Source organism: Chiloscyllium punctatum, chromosome 24, assembly GCF_047496795.1.
Source record: "Chiloscyllium punctatum isolate Juve2018m chromosome 24, sChiPun1.3, whole genome shotgun sequence".
NCBI lineage: Eukaryota > Metazoa > Chordata > Chondrichthyes > Orectolobiformes > Hemiscylliidae > Chiloscyllium > Chiloscyllium punctatum.
Window position 1 is genome coordinate 75,294,493 of NC_092762.1, and position 27,385 is coordinate 75,321,877.

Sequence of the window (27,385 nt, forward strand, 5' to 3'; positions counted from 1 at the left end):
TCTGTTGTAAGCAGCGAATCTTTCAGGTACCTCTGTTATCAGCTGGAGAATCCCTTCCCAAACCTCTCTGCCTCCCTTTCCTCCTTTTCAGGCTCCCCTTCTAAAGACAGCCAGGCTGTTGGTTATTATTTCCTAATGTGTTTCAGTATCATTTTCATTTTATAACATGGTGCATCATGGGGCATTATATTCCATTTAAAGGGGCAATACCAATTTCTTTTTGTGGCTTTTCTTTTAAACCCAATCTTGTTGCCTGGAGCTTCATATCAATCTCAGGTTTCTTTTGGTGTGGCTGGGATTTGGAATTGATGCAGACACTTGGAAACATTTTGAATAAGATAGCAATCTTATAATCAAAAGTCTTGTAATTGGAGATGGCCTAGTGGTATTACCGCTGGGACACCTCTGGTGACCTGGGTTCGAATCCTGCTATGACAGATGGTGGAATTTGAATTCAATTTTCATAAAATCTGGAATTAAAAGTCTCTTAATGACTGTTGTCGATTATCGGAAAACCCCATCTGGTTCACTAATGCCCTTGAGGGAAGGAAACTGCCATTCTTAACTGGTCTGGCCTCCGTGTGACTCCAAACCTACAGCAATGTAGTTGACTCCTAACTGTGGGCAGTTAGGGATGGGAATAAATGCTGCCTAGCCAGTGATGCACTTATCTCATGAGTGAATAAATAAATTTTTAAAAATGTTGTGTTGGTTGATGCTTTAACTGGGAGAAAGTGAGGACTGCAGATGCTGAGGATCAGAGCTTAAAAATGTGTTGCTGGAAAAGCGCAGCAGGTCAGGCAGCATCAAAGGAGAAGGAGAATCGACATTTCGGGTATAAGCCCTTCTTCAGGAATGAGGAGGGTGTGTCAAGCAGGCTAAGATAAAAGGTAGGGAGGAGGGACTTGGGGGAGGGGCATTGGGAATGCGATAGGTGGAAGGAGTTTAAGGTGAGGGTGATAGGCCGGAGAGGGGGTGGGGGCGGAGAGGTCGGGAAGAAGATTGCAGGTCAAGATGGCGGTGCTGAGTCTGAGGGTTGGGACTGAGAAAAGGTGGGGGGAGGGGAAATGAATGCAGATTTCTCCAGCTTTCTCATTTCCCCTCCACCCACCTTTTCTCAGTCCCAACCCTCAGACTCAGCACCGCCATCTTGACCTGCAATCTTCTTCCCGACCTCTCCGCCCCCACCCCCTCTCCGGCCTATCACCCTCACCTTAACCACCTCCCGCCTATCGTATTCCCAATGCCCCTCCCCCAAGTCCCTCCTCCCCTACCTTTTATCTTAGCCTGATTGGCACACTTTCCTCATCCCTGAAGAAGGGCTCATGCCCGAAACGTCGATTATCCTGCTCCTTCGATGCTGCCTGACCTGCTGCGCTTTTCCAGCAACACATTTTTAAGCTCTGATACTTTAACTGAGCCATGCAGAATTTGAAGTTCTGAAGAGTGCAACAGTGCTGTTCCTCAAAAGTCTTTAAATGATCACTTTACTGGCTGCTGTAAATCTCAAACCTTCTGATGGTTTCAGTAATAATGAGAAAGCACACTGAATGATTGTTGTTATGGAGCCCAAAATCTACTACAATAGCTTGGGTTTTCCATGACCACTTTAAGGTCATAAAACAGACCAAGAAGCTTCACAGGAATGTCCAGGTGCGACGTTTGAAATGATGCCCCTTAAGGAGATTTTAGGGCAAATAGTCAAAAACTTAGTCAAAGAGGCAAGGTTCTTAAAGTAAGAAAAGAGGTAAGATTTAAGGAGGGAATTTTGGAGGGGCTTGGATAACTAAAGGCACAGTGACCAAACATCTGGCTTGCTTAAGAGGCTGGAATTTCGATGGATGCAGAAATCTTGGGAAGAAAAATGTACAGGAGGAGATGACTGGCTTGGGTGACCCCAAGGAAGCATTTGAAATATGGATAAAAATTTTTTAAGTCAAAGTGGTTGTTTAACCAGGAGCCAATGTAAGTTAGTGAGGAAAAAGCTAATGGTGAAATAGAGCTCTGTGCCAGTCAGTGTCATGAGAGATGCCCAAGTTGGCCCCAGCTGATTTCCTTTGGGTAAATTTTCTGCCACTGATCTTGTAAGACCAGCCCACAGGGCTCACTACTGTTGGAGGGCATTAAGCAGTGAAGGATTAACCACTAATGAATCTTCAGCAGAAGATGCATGTACTTGAGTAACAAGTAATGTCCTAATGTAGATTAGAGGTTACGTTTCCTTCAAACCGATTAACCAATTTACACTGGATAAGAGAATTAGGTTAACCTGGCATCTCTTTGGATATACCAAATTTGCATGTTTGTTAACTGTAGCCAAATGGTTAACGACTGGAGCAACTGCAACAGAAAGTTAGAATTGACTAGTTCCTAACACGGATGGTCTTGTATATTTTGGTGGGCAAGGCTATACGAAGGTGCCAGAGTTAACTCTTTCAGGCCAGCTTCCTTTGACAGCAGTATGTGGGCAGACAGAGCTGCAAAAAGTGGAGTACCTTCCAGCAATAAATATAGTTTTGCTAATGGTTGGCTTAATCTCCCCTCTGTCCTGTTTGCATCCTCACTCGTGCCAAAGGAAAACATTCTCTTATATCACATCCATTTGAGGCTATTTTATTTTGTTTGTCATATTTCCATTGCCCTGGCAATTTTTAAAATCTCACAGTGGAGCCAGGTGGTTAGATGAGTCAGTTATTGCAGCAAAATTGAAAGAAAGTGCCTGGATATTACTTGCTGATAGAAGGTAAAGCCATAGAATTTTGCAATGAGCAAGGAAACCACTCCATAGATCCTGTGCATATCATTTCCATTTTGCACTTTGGACTGCTCTCTAATTAGTGGAGTATAAATTGGGGTCAGGCCTGAACCCCAACCACTTGTTGCCAGGTGGGATAGCTTAAAGTGTTGGCTTAATAACCTGCTAATAGATCTTTCTTGGTGGGCAGATGGTTAGAATTCAGCACTCACTGCTGTGACCTGGGTTCAATTCCCACTCAGGGAATGAGAGTTTATGTATTGGCTGCCCTGTGGCATATTGGTACCTCCGGACCAAGAGGTCTGGATTCAAGTCTCACTTGCTCCAGGGGTACGTAATAACATCTCCAACCAAGTTGATTAGAAAATAGGTTCAAGAAGAAAACTGCTAATAACCTAGGAGAAGTAAGCGCATGACATGGGATACTCACACACACACACACACAGATTCTGAATCTAGTTTATCTAATCCCTGAGGAAATCAAGGGATATGGGAGAATGGTGGAAAAGAGCACTTGAGGTTTATCAGATCAGCCATGATCTCATTGCATAGTGGAGCAGACTTGATGGGTTGAATAACCTACTTCTGCTTCAAAGTCTTAGCTTAGGAGCTAAAATAAGTGATGGCTTTGGCTACTAAATGTATCTTGTTGCATTTAATTTCCTAACATAGGATTACATAGAGTAGTCTTTCACTGAAATAGGTCAGTAGTCATAACTGTTCCATATTGGTGGATTCTGGTACACACTGGTCCATACTGGTATCTCTCCTGTCTTCTCCATCAGTATAACCTCTCCATTTCATTCTCCCTCATCTCCTTCCCAGGCTTCCCTTTCAATGTATCAGTACTCTTCACCTCAACCACTTCATTGATGGTGAGTTCTTCATTCTCACCAGTCTCTGATATTTTTGAATTTCTCAGTAACTACCTTTATATTGATGAATTTTGTTTCTCCATCAAGCAAAGTGGAGTTTTTAAATATGGCTGTTTTGATTTGAGCAGTTGGCACACATTGTGCGGAAACTGTCCAGTTTGTTTAACTGTGCCCTTCCATCTTGTAACAAAGATTCATTTCAGGAAAGATGATGTCGGAGTGAGAGAAAGAAATGTGTTGTAATAGAGCTCTGTGCTGTCAATGTTAGTACAGAGCGCCTTTTCAATGCTTGGTCGATTGCCAGTTTGAAAGGTTAGACCAGAGAACCTGACAGATCGAGTTCCATTGAACTCTTGCAGAATACACCTGAAGCTGGTAACACAGAGCATTTAATTTATTGTGAATTAAGGGTTTTTGTTCTGTGGCTGTGGCCTAGTTTCTTGGCCTTCGAGCAACAACTCTGAGAACCTGTCTTGAGACCTCACAGGAGGATAGAGTGATTTCTGAGCTCTGATTTTAAACTCCTGAAAATCAATAGCCCATTGACTAGTGGAGTGCAGTGACAGTGGATTAAGAGCCTGTGGGAGTCAGAGGAGCGGGGTGGCAGAGGTGGGGAGCATGGTAGCAACACAATCTGACAGGCGGTTTAAGCTTCCAGGATCAGTCTTGCACAGGCAGATGAAACAACGCCCTCCAGCCAAACCATAAAATATTTAACTCCCATCTGAGTCACTTCACCAAACCTCTGCAGAAAAGCCATTGTGATAACACTTTACAGCTCCATTTTATTTGAAGGGTTTGCACTCCAGTGAGTCTAGCGTTGATGTTGCTGCATGACTTAAGTTCTGTATAAATGCTGACTAGTTTGACTCTGGATTTGTAGAGTTAACTGCTTAATGCCTCCCACTGGCGACTTGACTGGAATGAATTCCCAATATTGTGGCTGTAAATAAGATCTGAGGCACAGAAAATCATGAGAGGCAGGGATAGGATAAATAGACATGCTCTTTTCCTTGAGGTGGGGAGCCCAGAACTAGAGGGTATAGGTTTAAGATGAAAGAGGGGAAAGATTTAAAAGGGACCTAAGGGGCAACTTGTCTAAACCAGAGGGTGGTGCCTGTATTGAATGAGCTGCCAGAGGAGGTGGTGGAGGCTGGTACAATTACAGCATTTAAAAGGCATCTGGATGGGTGTATGAATAGGAAGGGTTTAGAGGGATATGGGCCAAGTGCTGGAAAATGGGATAAGATTAGGTTGGAATATCTGGTCGGCATGGACGAGTTGGACTGAAGGGTCGGCTTCTGTGCTGTACGTCTCTGTGACTCAGTGAGGCTATTCAGGGATCTCTGTGCAACAGTAAGAGTTTTCTTTTCCCAGCAAAGCAGATGATGGCAGTCAGCATAATGAGCAGGCACCTATTTCAGTGGCTGTGTGTGCTCTCGGGAGGAAGCTTGATTCTTGTAAATGGGATCTACTCTGTTTTAAAATACAAGTAGTATACTGGATTAGTGGTGCTGGAAGAGCACAGCAGTTCAGGCAGCATCCAACGAGCAGCGAAATCGACGTTTCGGGCAAAAGCCCTTCATAGCCCAGTGGGCTCCCAGCTGTGTTAAAGAGAAAGGTGACCACACATTTGACCCATCTGTAATTCTGAAGACTGTTGTTAAGGGCTGTGATTACCGATGGGAACATGTTAGCAACCTACTCATTTTAATGGTGCTGTGCATGCATAGAACAACTTTTTAAAGGAGTGGGGAGGCAGATTACAATATTGGTGCTATCTCCTGAGGGCCCATACTCTCAGTGGTAGGGTTCATGAGGTTTGGAGAATGCCTTTGGAGGAGCCTTGGTGATGGTACACACTGCTGCCACTCTTTGGCGGTGGTAGAGGGAGTGAATATTAAAAGTCGTGGCTTGCGTACCAATTGGTCAGGTTTCTTGGTCCTGGATACTGTTGGTAGGGTGGCATGGCAGTTAGCACTGCTGCCTCACAGTGCCAGGGACCAGCAAAGATGGTGTCGGAGTGAGTGAAAGAAATGTGTTTTAATCAAGCTCTGTGCTGTCAATGTTAGCACAGAGTGCCTTTTCAATGCTTGGCTGAGTGCCGGTTTGAAAGGTTAGACCAGAGAACCTGACAGCAGCCTCTGGTGACTGTCTATGTGGAGTTTGCACATTCTCCCCCTGGATTAGGTGGATTAACCATGATAAACACAGATGGGGTTTAGGGTAGGGTGCGGGGTCTGGGTGAGATGCCCTTCAGAGGGTCGGTGCAGGCTTGATGGGCGGAATGGCCTCTTTCTGCACTGTAAGGACTCTGTGAGCTTCTTGAAAGTTGTTGGAGCAGCACCTGCCCAGGCGAGTTAGAATATTCTAGAATATTCTTCTGACCTGAGCCTTCTCAATGGTAGGCAGGCTTTGGTGCTGTGATGTTACAGAACCTGCTGTTCAGTTGATGCTGTTTGACAATATGATTAGACATCAAAGGTTCCAAGGCACTAATGAAAGAGAAACAGGAGGCTTTCACTCTCCCAGCCCCCCCGATACATTCTTCATACAGCTGGTACAGGATCGATGGGCTGAATAGCTGACCCCTCTGTCCTAATGATTCCATGACATTACAAACGACAGCTGAACTTGTCAACTAGACTGGGTACAGTTCTTTCCAGTGAGTCTTAGCAGGCTACTGTATACACAGCACTTCAGGCTAGGTCAGAAATCAGTCTCAATTTTACTGCCTCCCATAGTCAGAAAATGTAGTGCTGGACTGTATTTTACTGACCAGTTACAGTTGGACTGGAAACCTAAACCCTTGATGCCTGACAATTTTTAATCTGAAAACAAACACTTTCGGGTCTGGGAAGGCTGCCAGCATTTGTGGTAAAAAGGCTATTGCCCTCAGGAGTTGGGTACCCTTTAAATGGTGACGGAGGAGAGAATTGGATGAAAGGTTGTACGGAAGAAAAATGCAAGCCTCTGGGAGCAAGTGTTTGGGGGTGGGAGAGGTGTAACCAATTGAGCAACCTTTTTCAAAGAGAGGAAATAGATTTGGAGAGTCTTCTGAATTGTAAGAATTTGATCAGAAAACAATTGGAGGGGTCAGTGCAAAATTCAAAATTGCAGATCACTTTCCTTTAGCTACATTCCAACAGCGAGATTTGAACCGTTGCCTGTGCAGGGCTGAAATGTGTGTGTTTCATTATTGGCTGTGGGTTGAGTTGCTGACAAAAGATTTCACTTGAAATTCTTTACTTGTGTGAATAGCAGCCAAAACTATCTGCACGTAATTCCTCCCTTTCCAACACCACCTCCCTCCATTTTGTCTCATACAGAGCTCTGTACATTCATCCAATGGAGACAAACCAAGGAACTCCACTGAATACCCCAACCATCTAAAGAAGAAGAAGACAGAGGAACGAGATTCGGTGAATGATTATGTAAGTCTACTTGCTTCCTATTTTGAGTCTTTCTCCAACATCGCTGCTTCCCTTGCCTCACTTTTCTCTCCCCATCCCTCAAAATAGCTGGGGATTTTAAATTTTAATCTTGCTTCATCCAAGCTGTCGCAAACTTTTATTCCTGGGGTGCAAGGGTGTGTAGTGTCTGTTATCATTTCTGTGGAGACCAATAAACCCAAAGAACCAAATCTACCAAATTCTTCCATGGACAAGAATACATTCTTTTCTAAATTTTTGCTCAACTTTACATTGATTTTGGTTTGATTGTTAAACATTACTCAATGAAATTGTGGTCAATAGAAATGAGGAAATGCACACTAAATAGCAGATAGATCTCCTTGATTTACTGGCAGTCTACCTTAGCACAAATTGCACTAATTTCAGGCATATTAGTCCTTCAAAAGTCTGAAATTCCTCAAGTAGAATTCTGGCTCCTTCTGTTCAAGGTTTTAACCATCATCCTCAAATAACCCAGTTCCGGAGGCTCAATCTTTGTTGAAATGGTGAACTGGTGCAGGATCTTCTCAGCTCTGACCATGATGGTTTTGCTGGTGGGAATCCAGCAGAAACACTTTCATATGAACCCTCACCAATAACCAGCAGGTTATTGGCACAGCCTGGCTGGTGTTGGCCAATCCACTCATTCTGAAATAACTGAAGTAACCTAATTTTCCTTTATCTTTGTTTCTAGATCCAGCCTTTGTATTCCTTCAGCCTGTCTTTCTCTGCAACACTGATTTATCCAAATCTAAGGGTGGCGATGTCTTTTTATGTGCTTTGAACCAGTTTCAGTTTTCCCTAGAAATCTGAAGATTCGGTTGGTTTCCCTATTAGTTCAGGCTCGACCCAAAAAAACTCAGACTTTGAAACCACAAATTCCATCATGAATCTGAGATGCAAACTTTCGTAGGAGAGTGAGCCAGGCGGGATGAGACTCTTTCCTGTCCATCATTATTCTTGTGATTACCACTAACCAATTTCACATACGGACAATTCAGAAGATACTTTACTGTCCTATTTTAAGTGTATTAGGTCAGTTCACTGCCTTCTCAGTCATAAAAACATAACTGAAACATAAAGGAACCAGGGTTAAAAGACCATACAGACTCTCACCGCTGCTCCACCATTCCATAGAGTCATGACTGAACTCCTGCAGAAACCCTTGCCTGCACACCGCCCCCCCCCCCCCCCACCCCACCACTACCACCCCGCCCCCGCAAGTCCTTTCATCAGTAATCTGTCTACCGTGGTGTAGAACATACTGAAAACCTCACCACTCACCGTGTGTGCGCCCGTCTGTCCGTCCATCCATCCTTGTGCTCCTCTACCCCCAATCTCACCTATAAACCTTATGCCCTTACCTCATAGCTCCCTGTTCTCCCCATACCCCCGTTTTGCATTTCCTCCCTTCCACTACCACCTCCTCTCTATTTAGCTCCCCACCTAGGCACCCTGTTCCCTTCTACCTCCTCCCCTTTCTTGCACTGCCTGCCTCTCCTTGTGCTCCCTGTCTTGTGCTCTCTCTCACTCTATCTCATGGCCATTCTACCCTTCACCCTTCCAATGCCGTAAAAAAGATAAGTTGCTTGCCCATCAGTGCCATTTAATAAAGCTCATATGTAATCTAAAGGATTATAAACCTTGTTTGATCTATTGAGGTGCTTGCTGTTCCTCTAAATCTCCCAGTCCCAATTTACATTCCATCTGTCAGAGGGATCACAACCATATCTCACAGTTGAACAGCTTTAGTTGATAAACAAATATTGTATTAACATTTTTATTGTCACATTTTAATAAGATTATGATCAGCATGGTTTGTGAAGTAGATCTGAAACCACTATCACTGTACACTCTTTCTCTTTTCCCACTGAACTGATTCGATACAGGACAGTGACTTGGTGATTTGATCAATTGAAAATGATTTCATTTGTGGTATCAGGGAGCCCATAAAACACTATATTTCACGTTGCCCGATGACGCACCTGACATGATCTATTCACTGTCTTGTTTTAATGTTTTGAAACATCTGGACAAAATGAGAACACCTCCTCAAAGAGATGGACTTTTGATCCTGTGTGAAATTTGCTATGCTCTGATTTGACATGGTCCCTTACTTGTTTTTGCTGCCTGTGACCCTTGCCCTTGTCTTTTTGACTTTCACTTCTCTTTTCTATTATGTGCTTGAATGCCGTCACTAGGAAGTAACCATCATGCCTCTTATGTGATTGAACTTTTCTGGACCTCTCTTCCTTGCCCCTGTTGTTCCTTGCAGCTAAATGATCAAATTGTTTCCAATTTGTACTTTGTCCATCGCCTAGCCAATTCTTTGTTTTGTTAAAGAGAGAACATTCTTCAAAGGAAATCACTTAAAGTGCAATTTGAGTGTCATAAATTAAGCCATCCCTTGATGTCCATCCTCCCTGCTCTTGATCACCGTCTGGTGACCTCGGCTAAAAATGTGTTTATGTAATTATAAATAGTGCATAAATTATAGGCAACAGCTACTTGGATGAGAGTTTGGATGCAGTGTGGAATAATACCTGGAATCATATACTTACACTGAAGTGTTACAGCACAAAACGAGGCTATTTGGCCCGTCCTGTCAGCACTGGCTCACCAAAAGACCAACCTGACTTAATGCCATATTCCTGCATTTTACCCATACCCTTGTACATTCTTCCCATTTACATATTCATCCAGTGCCCTCTCAAATTCCTCAATTGAACTGAAGGAAGATATCTATCTGGTTGTGCCTGAAGGACCTGTGTAAGGTAGTGCTCTTTCTGACCGATTGCTGATTCCACTCTTGAGTGAGTCTGAACTTTGTGGGTGTGGGAGCAGAGTGCCTGCTCAGTGTTGCTTCAGTTGTGTCGCAGTAAAGTGACTTCATCGCGTGTCTGCTTTTACAGACTGCTCGAGTTTGGAGAAGGGGGCGTGAGAAACCTGCAACTGAGGTTAGAGTAAAAGTTAAAAAATAAATAGTGCATTTGCTTGCAGTGATCTAGTTGTGCTGCTCATGAATACAAACTCTACCGTACAGTTATCCGGCTGCAGATAAATAGTTCTGCACTGCCATCTTGTGAGTAAAGTGTGTTATAAACGCCGCTGAAAAACACACATCACAATGCCATGAAATATAGTGCTCCTTTCTACAACTGCTTTTGACTTCCATATAGAATCAGAGAATGGTTACAGCACAACATTCAGCCTGTCACATCTGTGCTGGCTGTCTGTGAGACCAACTTGAGTAGTCTCGTGCTGTCTCCTATTCCCCATAACTTGCAAAGTTTCTCTTCTGATAATTATTGAATTCCCGTTTGAAAGCTGTGATTGAATCTGTCTCTACCAAACACTCTCTGGCTGTTTCGCTTCAGATCCTAATCACTTGCTATGTCGGGGGGAAAAGAAAATGATTTTTCTCAAGTAGCCTTTGGTTGTATTGCCAATCTTCTTTAAATTGGCTTCCCTTGGTCCTTGACCTTTCTTCCTAAGTGGACCAATCCTATCTACTAGTGACCCTTTCTACTATGATCAGACACTTCATGAATTTGAACATCTGTATTAAATCTCCTCTCAACCTTCTATCATCAGATGAAAATGGCCCTTGCCTCTCCTTTTCTATCTCATGTAACTGAAGCCTCTCATCCCTGGACCTTCTTAAATTTTATTGTACTCTCACAAATGCCTTCACATCCTTTTTAAAATTTGAGCCCAGAGTTGTGGGCACTTCTCCAGATGAGGTTAAACTCATGTTTTATAAAATTCACCACAGGTTTTGCACATTATGTAAACAGTCCTTTGTGAAATATTCATTTTAATGTTTCTCTTTGCAATGCAGAGCTTTTTTTTTTGCAAATTCTCACTATAATTTGATACTGATGCAAGTTCAGATGTCCGTGTAATATACTTTACCGTAGGTGGTGAACTGAATGTCTAGTCAGGTTGCAGATACGTGCTGGGGTATCCCTGTTTTAAGAGATGGGCCATTGTAATTTTCCTTTAAACACATTTTTATTGCAACTGTAGCCATGGGGGTTTGTGAGCCGTCTGAAAGTGAATATCTTTCTTGTGTTGCATGTCATACCCCTTAACTTTGCTATCACTCTATCCCTCTCCTCCTTTGACACTTACTTACCTCTTTGACCAAGAGTGTACTCCTGTCCTGATCTTTTGTTGTTTGCTGTCAAATTTCTGCTCCTATAAAGCATCTTGGCAAGATTTACACAGAAATTACTGGTGAAACTCAGCAGGTCTAGCAGCATCTGTGGGGAGAAAACAGAGCTGACAAAAAATAATCACTAGATTCAAAACATCAGTTCTGCTTTCTCCACACAGATGCTGCCAGACTTGCTGAGTTTCGCCACTGATTTTTGTTTTTGTCTCAGATCTCCAGCATCCTCAATACTTTGTTTCATTTTGGGAAGACAGCTTCTGTTTCAAAGGTGCTATGTAAATGCAAAACAGTTGTAGTTTGCCTGATTTGTCAGTCTCACTCCAGAATTTCAAGTGAGACCATAGGAGGCATCATTACAACTCTGTTCCAATCACATTTTCTATTTCTGCTGTCATGAAGTGTTTGCTCCATTTCTTCCCAACAGCGATAGTTACTGATGGGTTGAGTTTTGTTTTGAAAAGAGCCATTTCTCAAGAAGCCATTTAGATGTCTTTTTACCTGGCCTTTCCTGTTTATCAAATCCTCACCACTTTGATATTGCTAATCCTGAGTTAGAACCCTCATTACGAATTGACTGGAGATATTTTCTTACCAATTACTCTCACAAATCCTTCACTTTTTTTTATACACATGTATTCCAGCCTCCCCTTAGTTACTTCTCTACTGCAGTAAGTCCAGCCATGGATATTACTTTCATCATGACTAAACTACCTGATCTTTGTCACTATCCATGCATCTTCATTTGCAGAATACTTCACTGCAGCATTGAGTTAAAGTGGCAAATCTGTTATTGGATTTTGTGTCTCCAATTTTAGTTTTCTGTTCTAATTCTATTCCTATTCTGTTCTATTCTTGAATATTCCTTTGATATTCAAGTGTGTGTAGATTTTATTGTATGTTTTGCAGTTCAGCCACAATAATTAAGACAACCCCTCCCGACCGCTATCTTTAAATTTAAAAAGGAAAAACACAATGTGGTTTTGTGCCCCTTGGTCTTCAAGAAATTGTTCTTGAATGCAGCCCAGCCTGGTGCGTTACAACAGAGAGCAGAGAGAAACGAGTTCAGGCACTCCGACCTGAAGTGACAGTGGAGCTAGAATGAAAAAAAAATCAAGTTGTCTACAGTCTGGCTCAATATTGGCCGGATCACTCGAAGAAGCTTTGTGTGTGGTCGGTGTGCGTGGAAGACTAAATGAGCACTGGTGCTACAGGGAGTGGTTTTCTGTGACTAAGATAAAGGGAAGTTGAGAACCGGAAAGGAAGACTTTTATTTTATATTGAGCCCTTCACATGCAGCCACTGGATATTTCGAAACCATTTACAGCTGCTGAGGCATCTCAGCATCACAACTAATAGACTAGAAATTTTTAAAAAGTTGTTTTATTTTCACCTTTGACATTGCAATGATGATTACTTAGATTGAATCTAGTCGCTACTCATTCCGTTTCTTTGGGTGCTTAGTGTTAGCTACGTATTCTTTCTGGCTGTTCAGATGTCTGTCCGAATAGTTGGGACGTCCACACTTAATTAATAAGTGTTTATTCTCTCCCTTTCCTTTTCTAACGGTCAGCTTTTTATAAAAGTTATTCCATACATGATCACAATACTACACTCGACATTAGCGTCTACTAAATGTTCTCCCTCCTTTTTCCATTTCATACAGTGTAAATTCACACGATAGTCTTGAGTGAATGGTTTCCGTTGCCTTTGTGAAATATTTTCACATATCAAATGCCCTTGGTGAGAGGGGAAATATATGAAAGAAACCTAAGGGGCAATGTTTTCATGCAGAGGGTGGTATGTGCATGGAAAATGCAACCAGAGGAAGTGGTGGAGGCTGGTACAATTGCAGCATTTAAAAGGCATCTGACTGGGTATATGAATAGGAAGGGTTTGGAGGGGTATGGGCTGGGTGCTGGCAGGTGGGACTAGATTGGGTTGGGATATCTGGTCAGTATGGCCAAGTTGGACTGAAGGGTCTGTTTCCTTTCTGTACATCTCTATGAATCGTTGAATCTAAGTGGACAGACTTGCTAAGTGAAGCCTGTGTTCAGTGAGCTTCAGGGATTATCACAGCTCAGTGCAAACCTTGTACTTCCTGGGTGTGAGTTCTAAAGCTTGAATAACTCGATGACCAAAATGGCTGGGGAGTCTAGAACCAGGGCAGACAGTTTAAAAATAAAGGAGATGCCTTTTAGAACTGAGATGTGAAGCAATTTCTTCTTTACTCAGAGGGTAGTCAACCTTTGGAATTGTCTACCTTCGAGGGCTGTGGAAGTGGTGTTTCTGAGTATGTTCAAGTTGAAGTTGTTAAGTTTTTGATAATCAGTAGTGTGAAGGGATGTGGGAGTTGCAGGGGTAAAAGGTAATGAAGTTTCTGAGCTGCCAATGTCATATTAAATGATGGAGTAGATTTAGTGGGATGAGTGGCCTCCTCCTGTTCCTATGTTTCTTGCAGAGTATGCTCTTCCTTTGATCAGATACAGAAGGAACTCGTTTCAGGGCTTCAACTGAAGACTTTAATGTTCTACTTAACAACATAGGAACTAGGAATACAAGTAGGCAATTCAGCACATTGAATCTGCTTTTACATTTAATAGAATCAACGTTCATATTATCTGGGCTGAACTCCATTTTCCTACCTGCTCCAGATGACCCGTTAACCTGTTACTAATTATAAATCTTTCTCTCTCCTCTCTAAATTTAAGTGTCCCAGCATTTTCTGCACTCTGGAAGAGTGAATTCCATAGGTTCACAATTCTTCTGAGAGGAGTGATTCCTCCTCATCTCTGCCTTAAAGCTGCTACAGCTTCCCAGCTGAAATTCTGATCTCTTGTTCTAGCTTGCTGTACAAGGAGAAACACCTGCTCTGCATCTACTTTATCAATCCCCTTTAGCATCATATGTACATTAGCTCAATCTCTCATTCTTCTGAAGTCTAGCAGTTATAGGTTTAAACTGCTCAATCTGTCTTCATAAAACAAACTCTTCATTCCTGGAATTAATCTCATGAATGTTCTCCGAACTGCATCGGATGACATTGCATGCTTCCTTGAGTAATAGAACCAAAATTGTACATGGCCTCACCAATATCTTTTCCCATTGCAGCAACACTTCCCAATTTTTATACTCCTTTCCTTTAACAATAAATGTTAAAATTCCATTTGCCCATATGACCTGCTGTACCTGCATATGAGCTTTTGGCAATTCATGCACAAGGACACCCAGATCCCTCTGCACTGAAGCATTTTGAGATTTATCTCCATTTAGATAGGTTGTCTTTTATTCTTCTGCCCTAATGGATAACATCACACTTGTACTTGATTTAAATGCAACCATGACACTAATTGTTGGTGATGACTGAGGTCACTTGTTGATCTGTCTTGTATTGGACAATGTATTGACATTTAATCGATTGCTACAGGATAGAAATAACAAGAACATCAACCAAGTACCTCCAGTAAAAGAGTTGTAATGTTTTTCTTTCCCCCTTGTTAACAGGACAGTGATGAAGACAAGAGTGATGATAATCTTGTGGTTGATGTTTCTAACGAGGTCAGTTAAATGTTTGCAAGACCAGGGTTTTAACATTTTAAGAGCTTTATGGCAATCCATTTTGCTTTCCTTTTTGATGCTTTTGTATAAATATGAAAATGCTTATGTTCTGGAGCTGCAGTTTGTTCAACTTGGGTATTCATAAAATGGCAACAAATTAGACCAACTATGAGCAATGAAGCAAATCTACCAACAGGAACAATCTCAAATCATTAAAAATACTTTCTCTGATTAATTTTGACTGCATTTTTCCTTTTCAGTCTCTAACTACATATACAAATGATTTGGATGTAAACTTAGGAGTTATAGTTAGTAAGTTTGCAGATGACATCAAAATTGGAGGTGTCGTGGACAGCAAAGAAAATTACCTCAGATTACAATGGGGTCTTGATCAGATGGGCCAATGGGCTGAGGAGTGGCAGCTGGAGTTTAATTTAGATAAATGCGAGGTGCCGTATTTTGGAAAAGCAAATCTTAGCAAGACTTATACACTTAATGGTAAGGTCCTAGGGAGTGTTGCTGAACAAAGAGACCTTGCAGTGCAGGTTCATAGTTCTTTGAAAATGGAATCTCAGGTAGATAGGATCGTGAAGAAGGTGTTTGGTATGCTTTCCTTTATGGGTCAGAGTATTGAGTACAGGAGTTGGAAGGTCATGTTGCAGCTGTACAGGACATTAGTTTTTGGGATATTGCATGTAATTCTGGTCTCCTTCCTATCGAAGGATGTTGTGAAACTTGAAAGGGTTCAGAAAAGATTTACAAGGATGTTGCCAGAGTTGGAGGATTTGAGCTATAGAGAGAGGCTGAACAAGCTGGGGCTGTCTTCCCTAGAGCGTCGGAGGCTGAGGGGTGACCTTATAGAGATTTACAAAATCATGAGGGGCACGGATAGGATAAATAGACAAAGTCTTTTCCCTGGTGTGGGAGAATCCAGAACTAGAGGGCATAGGTTTAAGGTGAGAGGGAAAGATATAAAAGAGACCTAAGGGGCAACTTTTCATGCATAGGGTGGTGTGTGTATGGGATGAGCTGACAGAGGAATGTTGGAGGCTGGTACAATTGCAGCATTTAAAAGGCATCTATATGGGTATATGAATAGGAAGGGTTTGGAGGGATATGGGCCAAGTTCGGGAAAATGGACTAGATTGGGTTGGGATATCTGGTCGGCATGGACGGGTTGGACCGAAGGGTCTGTTTCCATGCTGTACATCTCTATGTCTCTGTGGAGGTGCCAGCGTGGACTGGGGTGGACAAAGTCAGAAGTCACTTGACACTGGGTTATAGTCCAACAGGTTTATTTAAAATCACAAGTTTTTGGAGTGCTGATGAGCAGTGTCACCTGATGAAGAAGCAGCGCTCTGAGAGTTTCTGATTTTAAATAAACCTGTTGGACTATAACCTGGTGTCGTGTGACTTCTGACGTTGTCCAACTAACAGCACAGGGTAAAGTATGATTTATCGAATAAATGAGAAAGCTTTGATGCTTTTACTAAAAACAAAAATCCTCGAACCCAAGTTATCTCATGCCTTTAGGAAATGTGTTTATTAAAAGCCTAATGTCAGTTTGAACTGTAGTGATGCTGTCTACTTCTGTTGTGCAACCAATTGCATCCCTTTCCAGTGCAATTCTGAGCAACGTCACAATCATGCAGGCAGCCCCACTTGTCACTCAAAACCAGACCTGGTCTGTTCCAAATGCTGCTCCCTGATCTGCTATACTCCAATCCTATTCTACTGTCATGTCCTGACTTATTGTCAATTCAATCAATTTCAGTTCAACACATTCTTCCTCTTCCCTTGCCCTTTTGTTCCTAAACAGCAGCTCTGCACCATGACCCTGACACACTCCTATGAATCCTGGGAAGTCTCGGTTATTTTGTCATCAGAAGTGAGAGAGCCCTCTATTTTCCTGTATCGGCCTTCCTTGGTAGAAGACACTATCTAATGGTGGGATGTGGTTCTATCTATTCCTTTACCTCTCCAAACAATGATGTGGATTGATGACGAGAGACAATTTGCATTTCAAGTGTCTACAGTACAGCTGCATCCCTCCTTGTCCAGAATTGTTAAACAGAAACTTTTCATTAAGAGTCGCTGTCTCTATCTATGTCTGTCCCTCCTTCCTTCCCCTTTCACACTGTTGCACCCTCCCCACAAAGTCAACATGCATTGTTGTCCATTGTAGTACTCTGTCCAATGACTCAATTCAGGTCATCCCAATCTGTCCAGACTGAAGGGTGCAAGTATTTGTTTTCACATCAGATGTCGTTGTCTCCTGCTGTCGATTAACAATGCAGTGTTGCCTATTTTAGGAACCTTCATCACCTCACAGCAGTCCTTCTCAAGCAACACATGAAAATGGATTAGACAAACTGCATGTGAGGAGGAAGAACCAAGTGAATAGTCCCAGCTCTTTAGTTTCCACTAGTAGCACTCCTCCTCCACCACTAAAGAGTAAAGACCCAGCCGTGGTAAGCACTTCTTCCCTTTTTCTTAATTCTCTTCATTTGCTCACATGTCCACCGTGGCTGAATTTGATTGGTTCAAGTTTCATCTGAAGTGTGATTCAGTTCGCGGTGTAATCTCAAATAAGTCATGATGCTCTCTGGTTCTGTCTCTCTCTCTCTTTCTCTCACTCTATTTATCTCTCTCTTATCTCTACTTATCTATCTATCTATTTATCTCTCTCTTTCATTTCTCTATTTATCTATTTACATGTCTCTCTATCTCTATCTCTATTTCTGTCTTTCTCTATCACTCTCTCTCTATTTATTGCTTTCTCTCTCTCTCTCTCTCTCTCTATCTCTGTATCAATCTCTTTCTCTCTCTATCTATCGCGGTCTCTTTCTTTTGCTTTTCATTGCTTCCTCCTCCCCCCCCCCCCCACCCCGGCTCTTCCGCGCAACCTCCTGCCCATACTCTCTCTCACTCTTAGTTGCTCAAATCCATATCTCCTCATTTTCTAGAGAAACCCAGCGGGTCTGGCTGCATCTGTTGGATGAAAGCAGACTGAATGCTTCAAGTCATGGTTCTGATAAAGAGTCACTGGACTCAAAATGTGGACTCTGGTTTCTTCCTGCAGATGCAGCCAGTCCTACTGAATTTCTCCCAACACTTTCTGTTTTTGTTTCAGGTCTCCAGCATGTGCAGTTCTTTGTTTCATTAACCCATCGTTCTCTGATTGCTGAGTCTTAACGGCAACAGCACCGGGAGCAGAATGCATCGCTCCTTCCCCACTGTGTGTAGCTAAAAAGAAGCCTATGAGAAAAAGCCTTGACGTGAAGTACTTTGTAATCTGCTGTTGTCATGATTGGTGTGAAATAAGTCCTGGGTTCAGTTTACAAGCCATCCTAAGCTGCTATTTGTGTTCCTGTTTCCAGAATGAGAAATCCAGTACACCTAGTCTGAAGTCGAATATACCATCATCGCGGGGGGATTCTGCAACCCCAGGCACGAGTGGGACATCACAACTCTGCTCAGCCTCGAGCAAAACTGGGGCTGATCCTTTAGGTAACTCCTTGTTATTTGCTGAAGATGTTAGATTTTCAATAAAAAGCCTGTAGCTACAAAGACCTTTCTTTGAATTAAAGGTGTGCAATTTAAGCGCTTCCAATTGCATTTGAAAAACCCTGAGTTCCTTGTAACTGCTGTCAGAGTTGGAGGTCAGGGTGCATCCATCTAGACCTCCGCCCCCTCTCAATATTGCGTTAAGTCTCACAGTCAGTGTCAGGGTACCTTTAAAAGACATGCTTTCGTGGCACGGTGGCGCAGTGGTTAGCACTGCTGCCTCACAGCGCCAGCGACCTGGGTTCAATCCCCACCTCAGGCAACTGACTGTATGGAGTTTGCACATTCTCCCCATGTCTGTGTGGGTTTCCTCCGGGTGCTCCGGTTTCCTCCCACAGTCCAAAAATGTGCAGGTTAGGTGAATTGGCCATGCTAAATTGCCCGTAGTGTTAAGTTAGGGATAATAGAAGTGTTACCATATCAGGAAAAGGTAAAACCCAGTCACTCAGTAACACACCATTGCCCATGTTCTGTGTTCCCTCTAACATTCCTTTGCTGCACAGGACTTGTTTGGTGAACTGCATGGTCTCTTTTCAGATCTCTGGACATCTTAAAGGGGCTGTTGCTATGGGCAGCCAGTCTGTCTCTTGGGTGGTTTATGCCCATTGGCAATGTAGAGGAGCCATTGTTGTTGGCCCCTTTTGGAAACCCATTACCACGTTTGCCTTATCAGTCATGTTTCCACCTGGTGAGAATTGGGAGCCAAGTGAAGTGAATCTGAATCACCTGACATGGTTGTTTTGCAAAGCTTTCCATAAGATCCATTTACAAAAAGAGAGTTCTCCCCCCCTCAGGTTCACTGAGTCCCCTTGAACCAGGTACTTGTAAAGGCTGCATAATAGAACTATTCAGTCAGTTATACCGGTGCTGGCTTTTGTAAGAGATTCCCAATTAATCTCACTCTTCTGCTGTTTGGAAACATCAACTCTGTGGTAAATGTTATTCTCACTTTGTGGAGTCACTTCCTCCTACTGTGTAATTCTCATGGTGGGTGGGTGAAACTGCGTTTTTACAAACCGCTCTCCAATGACTCTCCTGTGGGTGGGGGGAATCAGGTTGCAAAGTGAAGAGCAGCCAGGTTGATATTGATGGCAGGTAAAGCAGGCTCAGTGTGACCATATCACCCTGCTCCTGCTACCACTTCTTGTGTTCTTAAAGGTTAACCATTTAAACTGAATTGGATTTGCAGAGAATAGATCATTGTTTTTGTTTTAATCATCCTATAATACCACATTCTTGTGATTTGCTTTTTGAGTTATTAATGTTCTGAAACAAATCAAAGGCTCGCTGATGGACCAGCATTTACTGCCCATCCCTTATTGCCCTTGAAGAGGCAATGGCAAGTAGTTTTCTTGAACTGCAATGGTCCATTAGGTGTAGAGACACCTGCAGTGCTTGTGTGAAAGGGGGAGTCCTGCACTTTGATCCAGTAATAGTGAAGGAATGACGCTTGGTTCATGTTTTGTGCTTGTGTGAGGTAACAGTATAAAACTTAAAATATATAAAACTTAAATTTTGCACTTTTCTTTCCTTTAGCATTGGGGTTAAAAACACCTCTGTCTGTACAGGGTGCTTTCCCTGTTCCATTCGGAATGGTCCACACTGCAGTCAATGGGGGGATTGCTGGTGCCAATGCATACGCGGGTTTACACTTCGCTTCCCCTCAACTCAATGGTGGAGCCTCGGCCTCCACATTTGGACGCTCCTCTGTGGTAAGCTGTGCTCTTGTATTGTATTCTCCAGACTGTTCTTAAAAATCCTTGAAATGCATTGTGTGTTATCAATGCTACTAGCAGGAAGGGAGATTAATATCCCATTTTCTTCCTGGTGCGGGACTTTGTGTCTGTTGAGCAAAGAATATTTTCGCTTGGCGTTTTAACTCCCCATTTTGTGCATCAGTGTCCATGTCAGATATCCCCAGGACTGTCCTGTCCAAGACCTGCAACTAGGGCTGAACCTAATGTTGCTTTTACTACTTGTTCACTGGCATATCTTTGGAATATGTGGACCCGGAGATTTAATGCAGGCCTTAAATTTGAAAACCCAAGATCTGTTTGTCTTAGCAGACATTGAGGAATGCAAATTAATGGGGGCTTGTCTTTAAATAGCCTTCATTACCTCTTGAGGTTGCTGACATCCTCATTTTATGGCTGACAAACACTAAAAAGCTTGGCCCTTCCTGTTTTAAAGGGATCATTGCCTCCTCCTGCCTTACCGAAGCTCCTGGAGTTAGATTGCTCATGAAGTTCATATTTAAACTGGTTTTATTCTATAGGCCTTCCATCACTTGGGACCAATGACACTGAAGGACCAGCATTTTTCAGGAAAGACCTTGATTAGCATTTTTGATGTGTAGAAATTGATTACTCATTTGTCATAATTGGGATCAATCTTCTGTATCTGTACCTGAAATGGTTTGCTAAGTGATGATTTTAAACTGCTAGGTAGCTTCCTCAATGCAGGAGAACTCAGTATATGTTTCATTTCCTTTTAAATATGGATCAAAATGCATGGACATGGGGTTGGCAGTAAGTGTTGATTTGCAAACCCTGATAATTAATACAATCTTGTTTTCAGGTTCAGACACAGATGGTTTTGAAATTGGCCCCCAGTATTTAATAGCCATGGCTTCAACTGAGCTACGTACTCAAAGACAATTGAGTCACGCTAACCTGTGAGCAGTTGTGTGCTTTTACTGGTTTAAGTGACACAAGCAAATTTTAGGACAGTCGTTCTATTGGTAAATGAGGACTCAATCCGCAATTATCTAGCATCTTTGGCATCATAAAACCTCAGGTCACTTCAGGAGAGTTATTAGCAATCAAAATTTAACATGGAGCCATGTAAGGAACTTCCTCAGACCTTTGAGTGCAGGAACTGAAAGAACTGCGGGTGCTGTAAATCAGAGGCAAAATTAGAAACTGCTGAAGAAGCTCATCAGGTCTGCCAGCATCTGTGGAGAGAAATCAGAGTTCACATGTTGGGTCGGGAAGGGTCACTGGACCTGAAGCGTTAACCCTGAATTCTCTCCACAGGTGCTGCCAGACCTGCTGAGCTTTTTCAGCAATTTCTATGTCTTTGAATATAGGAGTTGGGATGTTATGTTGAGATTGTACAGGACCTTGGTATTCTGACCACCTTGTTGTTAGGAAGGATATTATTAAATTGGAGAGGGTTCAGAAAGGATTTACCAGGATGTTGCCAGGAATGGAGGGTGTGAGTTGTAAAAATAGGCTGGGACATTTTTTCACTCTAGTGTAGGAGGTTAAAGGGTTGACCTTATAAAGGAATAAGTAACTCATGAGGGGTATAGATAAGGTGAATGACAGGTGTCTTTTCCCAAGGCTGGGGTATTTCAAGACTAGGGGTCTTTAAGGTGAAAGAATAAAGATTTAAAAAGACACGGGGGCAATGTGTTTACACAGAGTGGTTCATGCATTGAATGAATTTCCAAATGAAATTGTGGATGCGGGTATGGTTACAATGTTTAAAAGACATTTGGCTAAGTTCATGAATAGGGACAGTTTAGAGGGGTATGGACCAAGCACAGGCAGATGAGACTAGCTTGGGAACATGGTCAGCATGGACTGCTTTGATCGAAGGGTCTGTTTCCATGCCGTATGACTCTGACTGTCTGAGATATTAGGATGGGGAATAATAACGTTGGACAAAGTGAGAGGTTTCAAGGAGAGAGTGGAGTGGAGAAATTTTGGGGAGTAGAGGGATTTGGATTTCCAGAGCTTGGGATCTAAAGGCACCGGAGGAGCAGTTAAAATCGGAAGAGGCCAGAAACAAAGGGGCTTGGAAATCACTGAGGGAATGTAGGATTGGAAAAGGTTACAGTGATGGGGCGAGTTGATGGATTTGTAAGCCAGGATCAAGAGTTTTCAAATAAAGCTGTTGGGAGCCAATTTCAGTCAGCAAGTACAAGGGAAGGAGACACAACCTGTTGCATGTTGGGTAATGAGAATGAGAATTGAATAAGCTTAAATACAAGATGAAAAGCTGCCGAGAGGCCACTAGAAGGAAGGGGGAAGAGAAAGTTAAGCACCAAATGATATTTTGCGCATAAATAATTGGTATTGATATGTAATGGAGAAAGAAATAATTGTTAGTCAACCACTCCTGAGGTTATGGCTCACACGCAAACCAGAAGTACAATAAGTGTTTATTTCAGTGAAACATTTCAGCCATTTTACTTTTAAAAGCAGGAATAAGCTGGTTTCTGTTTTCTAATTTAAAGCGTCCTGTTCTCTCTTGACTTAACACTGGTGTCTTTTTTTTTGATGTGTGTAGGCTGGATTTGAGCCTCACTCTCACAAACGAGGTCCTGGACTCCCTGGGAGCCTGTCCGCAGCGACTGCAGGAAAACCGTAAGTATCGTGAGAATGAGCGTGGAATCCAGCCGGAGATTGTTTGCTTTTTCACTGACATGTAGCTTTCAGGAGCTGTGACTGAAGGATGGGCTTGCTTTGCATATAATGATAGATATGTCTATGAATCATTGAATTCCTTGAATCTGTTCCACCAGTATTGCAACTCTGTTAGCCCAGTTTGACTGTGTATTGCATTATGCCCTTGCCACAGTAAAGGGGATTTTGAGAAGAACCAGTTTAAGAGCCTGAAGTTTGGACAGCATGTAGCTAGACGGTTTCACAGATTGTGCCTTAGATATTGGAAGTCATGCCTGGTAAAGTTCTTGCTCTAATGTGAGTTAGAAACAGTGAGACAGAGGTCAGAATGTAACAATGGCTGTTTATTCCCACAATTACATTGTTGCTGCTGCTGGTTCTTACAGTTTCATCTACTGATAGTTTATATCGTGTACGGCAGTTACAAACGAACATTATGCAAATTGCTGTTTCAAAATGGTACAATATTACAAGCAAATTTTGTTACTGTGAAGATGCCAGAATTGGCAATGGGGGTGAAGGGATGCCATTGGAAAGGGAGAAGGACAAGAAATACGAGGAAAGAGAATTTTAAGTTGGCAGTATTGAGTATTGAGAGCCAAGTGTCGGAGAGTCAGAGGTTCAGGAGTGCTGATGTGGGGTTTATCAGAAATGTTTGAAGAGCATGACATTGCAGGATAGGATTCAGCTGGTGAAACAGGGTTACAGCTGCGCTATGGCTCACAGTGGAGGTTAGAGGTCAGCATATGATTGACTGGTTTGGAGGTAATGGTTAGGGTTAGGGTCAACAACAATAGTTTTGGCAGCAGATGGGCTTAGGGCATTGGTGGAGGATAATGGAGATGGAGTGATTTTGTGGTTGCAAGTTCATGCCAAGCTTTTAGTAGAACAGCGACATTTCGAGCATTCTGATTCAACTGTGACCCAAGGGAGAGAAATGCAATCAGTTGCAATGGTTTTTACCGAGAGCCAAAGGTAATAGCCAAAGATTCTTGAGGTGTCTTCTTTGTGTGAATAAGGAAGCGGGGTCAGTAATGAGTCTCAATCCTCATTGACATTATTGATTTATTTTCTTGGCCAATGACCTCAGTCTTCTAAACGTTTAACTGGGAAGGTGAAATTGCAGCTTAACCAATTTTGCATGAATTGCAGAAGGGTAATTACTGTGAAATGTGGACAGGAAGAGGGTATTTAACGCCTCACGCCTATTCCACCATTTTAATGAGATGAACAATGAGCAGGAAAAGGCCATACAGCCTGTCAAGCCTGCTCATGGCTCATAAACTTTCCACTCTTTTGCCCATTCCCCAAATCTTTTGATCCCTGAGTTCATGGTTCATCTGTAACAGAACAAGTTACAACTAACCTATTGCCCCCACTTCTTAATGGAGTAATCTATCGTCCTTTGATTGTAAGCAACGATTGGTATTGAATCAGTTGCTGTTTGTGGAAAACTGTGCCAAACTCTCCCACCCTTTTGCATGTAGGCGTGTTCCTGAACTTTACTTCTGTAACACCTGGCTCCAACTTCTAAACAGGGCTGCCCCCGCAAACAGCAAACATCATTAGTCTCTACCTGTCCTACACATAATCTCAGAATAAGTGGTCGCGCATTTAAGAGAGCTGAAGAGGAATTTCTTCTCTCTGGTGGTAATGAATCTGTGGAGCTATTCACCGTAGAGGGCTGTTGGGAGATGAAGTCATTGAGATAACAAAGCTTAGACAGGTTTTTAGTCCATAATGGAATAGAGGATTATGGGAAATGGACAGGAAAGTGGAGTTGGGGGTTTTCAGATCAGCCATAATCTCATTAAATGTCAGAAGAGAACTTGATGGGCCAAATGGCGTACTGTCGCACCTATAACTGATTGTTTTATTGAAAACTTAGATCAACCCAGCCCTTATTGATCTAAGTTCCGGACATATAGCATTGTGTAATCTCCCCATGCCTCTTATCTCCTTGTGACGTTCTGGTACTCCAGTTTTGAACTCCAAGGCTGTGGTACCTAGTCTGAGCACAATTCTCCAGATGTCTCTCAACTTAGGTTTTATAGCGATGAGTTAACACTCTGCTTTTGCCACAATCATTACTCAAACTGTCTTGTTTAAACTTACTTAAAAGTTTTGATTTTCACTGTCAACAACATGACAAGAATTAATGAGATCTCTTTCTGGAGAAAGAAAGAATTATGGAAGTTTGGTGGAGGGCATGAAAATGGGTAAATGCAGGCTAGTTTGGTCTGAAGGTTCATTGGGTTGAATGACTATTTCCTGGTGTCAAACATTGTTGTTTTGCATTAGTGTTAATTGCTTTTCCCCATCTTGTTAACAGTGCCTACTCATTCCATGTTGGAGCAGACAGACAGATGCAGCCTGTCGCTTTCCCGACCGATGCTCTCACAGGCCCAGGCATCCCGCGGCACGCACGACAGATCAACAACCTTCCCCACGGAGAGGTGGTGTGTGCAGTGGCCGTCAGTAACTTCACAAAGCACGTGTACACTGGGGGAAAAGGCTGCGTCAAAGTGTGGGATATCAGTCAGCCAGGAAACAGAAGCCCAGTCTCACAGCTGGATTGTCTGGTAAAACAGTATCCTTATTTATCTTTCTCTTTTAAACCTTGCTAAGGGTCACATACCGTCTCGGATCGAAGGAAAAGTGCAGGGATATAGCTGTGTCCTTATGCATATAAACATTATTCATGCAGAGGCAGGTTTATTCAGGTTATTTATACAGGATATCCCAATAGAGTTTTCAAAACTTGTTTATACTGCATTCCTGCTCAATGGCAGCTTGCAAACTCCACATAAACCAGGGTTGGCTTTGCATATGTGTATTTTTATGACCTTGAACAGGTTGCATTCAATTTTAAGTGGTGATAACTGATTTGTATTGCGATTATCTACACTGTCACAATGAGCCCGTCTGTGAACGTGGGCAATAATTAACGTAAGGAAGAAAACAAAGGTTCTGAAGAAACATTAGCTCTGCCTTCTCACGACCCAGGCTGCCAGAACTGCTGAGCTTCTCCAACAATTTCTGTTTTTGTTTGTAATTAAATGAAGGAGTTGACTTGGGTTGGAGCATTTCCCTGTGCTCCCTTCTCTCACTGAAGCGGGCTATGGGGAGAGAGGATTGTGAGCGGGTGTATTTGGTGAGGTTAGGGAATGCAAACAATTGGCAGTGAAGATCAGTGTTAAGTTGGGTGTTTTCAGGCTGAGACTGAAATTCTGAGGATGCTGGAGATCCTGACATTAAAAAACCAGAAGGTTTGGGCACTTCTGCACTTGAAAGAAGAGTTGTTTTGGACTTGCAACATTAAATCTCTTTCTCTCTCTGCCAAACCTGTCGAGTTTCTCCAGTGCTTGCTATTTTTGTTTTGATTCAGTATGCAGGGATCTTTGCTCTTGGAAAGTTCCACTGAGCACTTCTTGATATCGGCGTCACAAATTCGGAGACTTATCCGACAGGTATCCTTTTATCATCTTCCATCCTTTGTGTTCCCGCAACATCTCACTTTCACCAGATATCAGTCCGCCTCCAGTTTTTCATCCAAGTGATGCCAGGACCAGAAAAGCCAGCCAAGCTTCCTACTCTTTATTAACGTCCAGGAACTCCTCCTTTTGTGGAGTAAGACTGTGGGTGTCGGTGAAAATAATCTTTGGCTTAGCAATGACCCACTAATGCCGTTGTTACCTAGCACTAACTGCACAGAATCATATGAAGAGTAGTCATGTGGACAAGGTCCAGGATATTTGATACAAGCTAATAGTAGGAGTAGGCCATTTAGCCCTGTGTGGCTGGTTTCCTATTCAATCTGATCCTCTACTTGATGCTTGTACACAGGTTTGAATCAGTGCTAAATGCTAAATCCAGACCAGCCACATGCCCCCTCTGTACAATACAGGTTCCTGCAGCGGATCTTTGAGCTGTCCTTTTAATAATTTAGTCTGTTTAGCAGCAAGAAGCTAAATTTTCAAACCGAGAGGGGCTAAGCCTTGTCTCCGAACAGTCTTGTAATCTGACATGAGGCCAGGCTGGTCGTGCAAATCCTTGGGATCCCCTCGAGCCCACAGATTGAAACCTCATGAATAGACATCGACTGTCTCAGGACAGAAGGAGGGGAAGCTGGGAGCTTTAACCCTTGTTAAATAGCTTTACATGCAAGCCTAATAATTTCTGGCACTTACTTGAAGACTTGGAGGTAAATCCGATATGAGCAAGTTGTTTGCTTCTCACTGCTTCAACATAAGAGGGCAATAAAACACGACAAGATATTACAACATGCCTGATTTCTCTTTGCTCCCTGCACCTATACCCAAAAACTATCAGGAGCTATTACAGCACCTAATAAATGCCATTGAATTCTGGCAGCCAGCCCAGTCTGTTACTCACTTAAGTATCAGAGTAGCAAATCTTGGCTCCACAGTTCAGTTTATTTAGGTATTTACTATTTTGGCAAGTGATCCCTCCCAAATGTTTCATTTTGAGCAAGGCCTAGCTGGATTTTAATGCTGTGCCGTTGGATTTGATCAGTGCTGCAGTCTGTTCAGTGCTGGAGAGGAAGGAGGTCTGGATAATAAACTAAAGGT

The 27,385-nt window shown here is 42.6% G+C and overlaps 1 protein-coding gene across 1 annotated transcript in view; it reads left to right on the forward strand.

The window, feature by feature from the left end:
* LOC140494705 (transducin-like enhancer protein 1) overlaps positions 1-27,385 on the forward strand; it is a 167,036-nt gene that overhangs the window by 113,421 nt on the left and 26,230 nt on the right. Inside the window, exons 9-15 of the mRNA XM_072594209.1 lie at positions 6,960-7,064; positions 14,761-14,814; positions 17,127-17,285; positions 18,195-18,324; positions 19,918-20,093; positions 22,678-22,754; positions 25,126-25,375. Of these exons, the coding sequence (XP_072450310.1) occupies positions 6,960-7,064; positions 14,761-14,814; positions 17,127-17,285; positions 18,195-18,324; positions 19,918-20,093; positions 22,678-22,754; positions 25,126-25,375 (951 nt within the window). The remainder of the gene's footprint in view (positions 1-6,959; positions 7,065-14,760; positions 14,815-17,126; positions 17,286-18,194; positions 18,325-19,917; positions 20,094-22,677; positions 22,755-25,125; positions 25,376-27,385) is intronic.